This window comes from Mixophyes fleayi, chromosome 3 (assembly GCF_038048845.1).
Source record: "Mixophyes fleayi isolate aMixFle1 chromosome 3, aMixFle1.hap1, whole genome shotgun sequence".
Taxonomy (NCBI): Eukaryota; Metazoa; Chordata; class Amphibia; order Anura; family Limnodynastidae; genus Mixophyes; species Mixophyes fleayi.
The window spans coordinates 290,371,404-290,379,341 of NC_134404.1; the positions used below are offsets into that span (position 1 = coordinate 290,371,404).

At 38.4% G+C, this 7,938-nt stretch overlaps 1 protein-coding gene across 1 annotated transcript in view; it reads left to right on the forward strand.

Annotated features, from left to right (window-relative positions):
- ACSS1 (acyl-CoA synthetase short chain family member 1) overlaps positions 1-7,529 on the forward strand; it is a 113,526-nt gene extending 105,997 nt beyond the window's left edge. Inside the window, exons 13-14 of the mRNA XM_075203782.1 lie at positions 2,611-2,732; positions 6,266-7,529. Coding sequence (XP_075059883.1) covers positions 2,611-2,732; positions 6,266-6,439 — 296 coding nt within the window. The 3' untranslated portion in view covers positions 6,440-7,529. The remainder of the gene's footprint in view (positions 1-2,610; positions 2,733-6,265) is intronic.
- The last annotated feature ends 409 nt before the right edge of the window (positions 7,530-7,938 follow it).

Below are 7,938 nucleotides of genomic sequence, written 5' to 3' on the forward strand. Positions count from 1 at the left end.
AAATGCATTAATTTTAAAATACGTCCACAAAATTATGTAAATATATGCTTGATCAATGAAGAAAGCACCTATCAGCTTCAGAAGTAAATTTTTAATCAACCAATCAGAAGCGGGTAGCTAGTGCTGGCGACCGACATCATCATCAGCAGTGTGTATTTGCACCTATCTTCAGGCACCCGCAATTGATATGCCCAGGCGTTTCCATGACAGTCTACTCACAATTACAAAAACACGTCCTTACTGAACTCAGCCAACATTTGTCCGCTGCTTCCCTCCCATGTCCCACATCTCCAGTCTCAAGCATGCTGATGATATGTAGGAAATTGCAACTATATACCCATCCGAGTAGTTCACAGGCGCTCTGGTTCTTGTTTTCTTCTTACCTCTGCTTCTCTTCTTGTATTTCGTCCTCTTCTCTTGTCTCTGCTGACAGTTCCTGTCGGCTGCTTTAGCTCATTTACAATGACTGCATTGTGACATTATGACGTCGTGTGCACAGCGCTGCAGGGAGCAGGCAGCCTCCTCCAGAAGCCAGGGACAGGCGCAGTCGGGGCAGCCATGTATGACTGGGGTAACCAAAGGCCATATAACCTAGACAGAGGCACAGGATGCACTACCCTTTTTGTTGCCCTGTGGATGGGGTGCGACCACCAAATTTTAAAAACAATGTAACAATAATTCAGTATTGTAGTAGTCTAGTATCACCCCCCCCCCCCCCCTCCTTCTCCCCGGGAGCATAGGCATTCATGCAATTAGTTTACCCATCCCCAAAAGGCAGACCCTACATTTAACAGTAGTCCATGACCCATTAGGTCTTTTGTTTTATAGACACAGTACAAATGTCAAAGGTCAGGCCTGTCTAGTGCTGAATTTCAAAAAGTTCTGATTTAGTTAATGATTTAATTTATATTAAATTGAAGAGATGTGTAGTATGATTCTATCTTCTCTGACCAAAGTCTTTTTTGCATCATCAATTATAGCAAGTATGACTGTGCTAAATACTTTCTGAAGAACTGCTAACAAAGTCAAACAACAGTTTGAGTCTGTCTTTTGGATGCCAACCATATTGTAATCATAATTCACTGAGAGATTGTAGTAATAAAACAGGTTATTGCTTACAGTCACCCAAACACCAGAAAACCCAGTTTAAAATGTGACACAAACTGTATAAATTGTAAGCGATTTTTTTAAGTGATTTCAGAAGACAGTTACGATTGTATTAAATGTCGGTGTGAACAAGACATGAAAAGAATAGGAATGTGGATGATTTTGTTTCCTGCATATAGCAGACATACTTTATACTTGCAGTAAGCTTGTTGTGTTTGTGATCGGATTACAAATACATAATCAGACTGGTATCTAATGAAGGCCAAGAAGCAGAGGGAGAGCAAGTAAAAGAAAATGTAAATTATAAAATTAAAAGATTATAGACAGGCACAAATCTCGGCAACAGTACAAGACCAGTACAAAGTGTAACACTTTAAGCCCTCAGCTGTCTATGCCCAAAAGTTTTTTACCCAACATGAGGGGGTCACAGAGTACTGGTCCACACTTCTGAGGTCTTCGCTCTACTCTTTGTTGAGTATGTGCGGGGGTATGGATATGTTCATTGAGGCCCCTGACTGCAAAGTGCATCCTTCACAACTCAGTATAATCCATTGTAGTATCCAAGTATGACCCTACAACCGCACTGCCTAGATCAAGCCCCCTAAACTTAGCTGTGGAACCAATCATAGAAGTTGCTGCAAGGCTGACAGATATTAAACAAGCTACAGAAGTAGTACTGTGCCTGTGGTGCAATCTAATGTAAGATTCCACAAAAAGAGCCTTTATGGAAAGGTCAGAAGGAAGAAGTCATGGATAGAAAAACTCATGTCCTCCCTGCAAAGACATTGCCAAACACAATCTAGAAGGTGCTACAGAGAAGCCTTGTGGTGTAAAGAGACTAAAGTGGAATGTTTTGGCCTGAAAGCAAAGAGGTGTTTAAGGAACAAATCAAACTTGGTACACTAGTCATGTAAATATGTCCACACTGTGCAGTACAGCGGTGATTGCATCATGTTATTGGGATCATTTATAGCAGTGTTGGGAAGATGAATGGCGCACATTACAGACAAATGCTTGGGTAAAAATCTGCTACCCTCTGCCAAAATGCTCAAACTGTGGAGGAAGCCTTTCAACAGGACAATGATCTATAGCACACTGCAATAGCAACACTTGAGTATCTTAAAATAAAGAATAGATATCCTTAAGTGGCCCAGTCAGAGTCCTGACCCTAATCCCATTGAAAATCCATGGCAAGACCACAAACATCCTGTCCATCCCTGCTCCCAACAAACCTGACCCAGCTTGAACAACTGCAAGAAGAAATTATTGTTTTATGGTTTACTATTATCTTTCATTTTTAGAGGGGCTCTGTCTAGACGAATGTGCAACTTAGAAATAAAATTCTGATCTAAAAAATTAAAACTCAAACTGTGAGATTATCAAGTGTGAATAAAGGGATGGGGGCTGCACATTATTTTAAGGTACTGGCATTATACTGTATGCACTGATGTTTATTATCTTCTCAATAAAGTACATTTTCTGTCCATTGTTTTCGTCTTCCAGCTGCATTTGCTTTTGTTGTATTAAAAGAAGACAGTAAAGTCCCAGAACAAACAATAGAAGAGGAATTGAAAACTATTGTAGCCACAAAGATTGCAAAATATGCTGTTCCTGACCATATCCTGGTAAGTAGAGGTTTTGTGAGACATAAATAGTTACCCTCTCTCTATTTTCATGCGCTATAATGAATGAATGACGTACAAATTTGCTCAGAGTTAAGTCCCAGTTACTTTTACATCTTGTTCATTTTTTTCTCCCACTGCACAGTTCTATCTTTATTCTTTTATCTATCCCTTTAACCTGTTTCCTCATCTATCCATTTTCTCTCCTACACTTTTTCCTATTCAGTTGTTATGTCCAAATGTCCTATATTCTCCTTTCCCTTAATATTGTATTACATCCTAATCCCAATCCCCTTATTTTTCCTCCTAACTTTTCCACACTCAAAATGTTTCATCCCTTCCCTACTCATCATTTTCCTTGTTCATGGCTCATTCCTACTTTGTAGGGAGTAATGGGAAAGGGACATCAGTTGATGGGAGACAGTGTGCAGCATAATTTATTCTTCTCACATTGTGCTGCTACCATTGTATGTACTTAACAATGAAAAGACAGATCTGGGAGGAACTATTTATGCATTGCGGCATTTAAAAGGAAAATATACTTTGAGTAAAACACAGTTCCATAAGTACCTACAATTCTGACGCAATGTAATGACAGTGACATAGAGTAAACCCCCAACCTCTCAAATTTTTAGAATTTATTACATTTTCTAAATATCTTTACAAAGACCTGCAACAATTAGATAATAAGAAACTTTGACAAAAAGCTGTGAGATATGGCAAAAAGACATCTCCAATTTAGTGAACCTGGAAATATTATTGAAGTACTTTAACAAAGTGATAAAAAAGTGAAGCTACGCCCAGGGAGTTAGGCGGATACAGGATCTTATGGAGGGAGGGTCACTATTCTCTTTCTCCCAGATTCAGGACAAGTATGATATTCCAGTACGGGATTTTTATAAGTATCTCCAAATCCGACACTGGATACAATCCTGGCCTGCATTTCAACCTGTTCTGAGACCGGCTCCACCCGGTATTATGTTATATCTCTCCCCTACTTCTAACGCAGGAGGTATCTCCACCTGATATAGGCTTTTGCTAACCCCAAATGATAATCGAGATCTTCCAATACAGGCCGTCTGGGAAAAGGACCTGGACATTACTATATCAATTGAGAAAGCTTATCGGAACATATACAGGATGTCAAAATGTATTAACCAGTCAGAAATGTTGATTAAATTGGTCCATAGGGTATATCTTACTCCAGAAAAGCTCCATAAAATCTGGCCCTCAGAGACTAAATATTGCTGGAGGAACTGTGGGGAGATTGGAACACTTATACATATCTTTTGGAACTTTCCTAAGCTTCAACCACTGTGGACTGAAATATGTCAGTTAATCACTCAGGTTACAAAGGTTAATTTACCTCCATCCTCGGCTATTGCACTGTTACACTTCTACCCTCCTCAGCTTCAGAGTCACAAGCACTATGTTACAGGGCATATACTCATCGCAGCTAGAGCTGCAATAGCTCAGAATTGGAAATCCCCTATGATCCCACCTCTTACTAAAATTATTAACAAAATTCAACACAGTTACGAGATGGAAACTATTGGTTTTAATTATGATACAGCAGCCTCTTCACCATTGATTAGATGGTTCACGTGGTACGAGTACTTTACAAAATACAGTTCTGGGTCAAATGCCTAACCCCTACTATAGTATGTTAAACGTTTTTAGAGGGCGTTTGTTTGCTGCTCATAAAATCATCTCCTACTGGTACTTTTATTTATTGACTAGTTTGTCTCCAACACTTCCCCCCTTGTCTGTCCCCCCCCCTCCTTCCAGATGTCTACGTCTTAAATATACGCCAATGTGAAGTGTTTTTTTTTATTATTTTTTGATTGTTTGTTTGTGGGCAGTATTGTGAGAGCATTCAATTCTACACTATGTGGTGTATTTGGTAATTACCGCTTTGTCTGTTTTCCTGTTAAAACTCAATAAAAACTTTATGTTAAAAAAAAAAAAGTGAAGCTACAAGTTGTACATGTTAAAACAACAGAGTCTACAAGCTCAGAGAAAACTTTTTGCAAGTGAAGCAAGTACATGCTTGAATGGGAAAATGCTACCTTTTTAGTTTTTGGAAATGTAGGAAGATTAGTAGGTCTTGGAACAAACTGTTGACATTTATAAACACATTGTTCAGGCTTAAGCCACATAAAGATCCAAAACACATGTTTTGCTGTAATTTTGCAAACTGGACACCCCAGAGACATTAAACTAATATTGGTTATAATTTTTACATGTTGCCAAAAAAAACATTATTAGGAAAATGGTAATCCCCGATAGCCCCATTTCTAAGTGAGATAACAGCTAATCTCTTTCTCATCCCTTCTTCCCTTCTCCCCCTTCCTCGACTCCGTCTCGGTTTCTCCCGTCTCTCCGTCTCATCCATGTGTCTGTCTGTCTTCCCCTCCCTTTAGATTGTTCGCTCCTTTGAGCAGGGCTCTCCTACCTTCTGTTTCCATCACTTTAACTGCGCTCTCCAGCTACTCAGCTCACCTCCTCTCAGTCCTTCTGCCCTCTGTCTCCTCTCGCCTCTCTCCGCTCCCCTCAGTGACTCTCAACCTGTCATCCGTGCCCACCCTCTTGGGCCATAGTTACCTGCCTATACTCACTTTTCCCCTCCCTCCCTCTCTTTCATGCTGTGCCTGAGCCCCCAGAGTTATAGTGCTTACTGTTACTTGTACTGTGCTGTTTCACCTTGTACTGTGCCATTGTTTGTCCTTGTACGGCGCTACGGATACTTTGTGGCGCCCTATAAATAAAAATTAATAATAATAATAATAATAATCTACTAGAGATTGCTATTTGTATAGAAAGGCAACACTCTCAGATATTGGAAAAGTGGTATCTAAATTGTGCATTAAATGGGGACCATACATAGAAATCTTAGAAAATAATATTCAAACTGGCATCATTAAATTATTTGAATCCTTAGATTACTCTATAAACAAAGAGAAGATCCAATAGCTGAAGAGAGGTGATAGGTAGAGGAGCTGTTCTTCAAATGTAAGTCATTTCCCCCCTAGCCCCCCTTCATTCTTCTACCTATGGGTAATGACCATTTGGTAAAACAGCACTTGGGGTTTTTCAGTTTCATGCACATGATTGGTACCAGTGGAACTTAGTTTAGAACTGTTGGTTTTGTTCTTGTTTTATAAGTCATACTGTCAGTTATTCCTAAATTAATGAAAGATAGTGATGCCTAATATATGTATCATTTGTATCAACACAGTGTTCATGTTCAATAACTTAGATTATTTCTTATGATTAATGTAGCCACTTCCAGTCACTAGGTACTCAATAATACTGTTGTACAGGAGAATTTCTTGTTTTATATTGAACAATGCATAATAAAAAGATTGTTAGAAAACACAATGATGATACAGAGGAGCCTGATTTTATATTTCTCAGAATTAAATAGTTGTATTTCATATATGGTATATGTGATGTGATGAAATACTTTCATCTGAAATATGATATCATTACATATTATCACCATAGACATGTAATGTGGTCTCTATATCTATTAGATGGTAAAGCGTCTTCCCAAAACACGCTCTGGGAAAATAATGAGGCGATTGCTGAGGAAAATCGCCATGGGCAACACAGAAGATCTAGGAGATATAACAACATTGGAGGATCCAAGCATCATTGAAGAAATACTGGAGTCATACCACAAACACAAGGCACAACAGAATGCATAATAAATCAGAGATAACTGTTAATATTGGAACTAAATGACTTTTTCCATGTCTCCCTTAAGAACAAAATGTAATTTATAAAAAGTAGCAGAGCCGTGCTTAGAACACGTACCTTTAACTTATGCGACAGATTTATTATACATCAAAGAAGCAAATCATTACAGAGCGTAACTGAAGTACACAAAAATCACAGTATTTCTCGACTATTTCATGGTGAAGGAAATTTGTAGAAACAGATCATTATTTGAGAGTCAGACTTATAAAGTTCACATTTATTTATTCAATGTCAATTTAAAGTTCTGCAGCTGCGCTTAATAAAATAAATACTCTCCGGTAGCAAGGGCTATCACATGGCATTAACATGAGCATCATCTAATCTAATGTACAGCTTGATTTATTCCAGTACAGCACTATGCTTCAGTGACTGGATTCCACAAAGAGGCATTACACTCATTTCATTAAAATTCTGTAAGTAACAATGTAGCTCATACAACGGAATATAGTACTGCTGACTACCATGAGCCACGGTAGTCACGTCTTCTGTAATGACACAAACCTAGGAAAATTCTCAAACTGCCATCAAGAGAAGCCGCCCAATCATCTGCAATTAACATAACATGGCAATGTATCAATTGTGTAGGGTAGCACCAGCCATTATAGCAAGTGCATAACTCACAGTTGTCTTTATTTGGCAGAGCTGTCCTAGATCTCAGACCCAGAAATGCCTTTCAGAATGTGGGCAGGGATTCAAGAGAATTTGGGTGCATCTAGGTGGATCATGGGCAGGGCTTATTTTGTCTCAGTTTTACTGTTTAAAATGCTGGGAGGTACGCAGGTGGGTGGGCATCTCCCCAGTATTATGCTATATTAGTGTTAGGGAGAAATGTAGGGTATATAATTATGGTGAAGATCTCTTTTATTTTAGGGTATCCAGCGGTTTAAAGTTAAGTTTTCCCGATTACAGTAGATTTAAATATGGTTTTTAATGTCCCTACAATATTTTTTACAACATATGTCAAATACACCATAGCGGTTTGTTATCAGTTGAAGAGGTCAAGGAGAACGCCATTATTTCAATAAAATCCTTTACTTACTGGTGTGTTGTTGTTTTTGCTTTGTTTCCTTGGCTCTTTGAAAAATATATTTTTAGTCTGTATTCCATATATGGCAGATCTAGCATTGGGAATCTGGGGGCGAGAGTTATGTATTTCAAGCTGCTTTCCTGCCTAGACTTCTGCCAGTGGCTGGGGTTTTCCACCTAGCCAAATGGGGCAGACACAGAAAACTACTCCTGTCTTTCTAAATATAGTAAATACTTGTCTGATCACAAGTGCTGGGATCTGTTTGAAGCCATATGTATACCAGTTACATTTCAGTATCAAAGCAGCAAGAAGAAGGGGTCAGACAAAACAAGAATCATTTCATTATTCTGAACAAGATAAATATAATTAAACATTATTATTATTATTATTATTATTATTATTATTATTATTATTATTGAA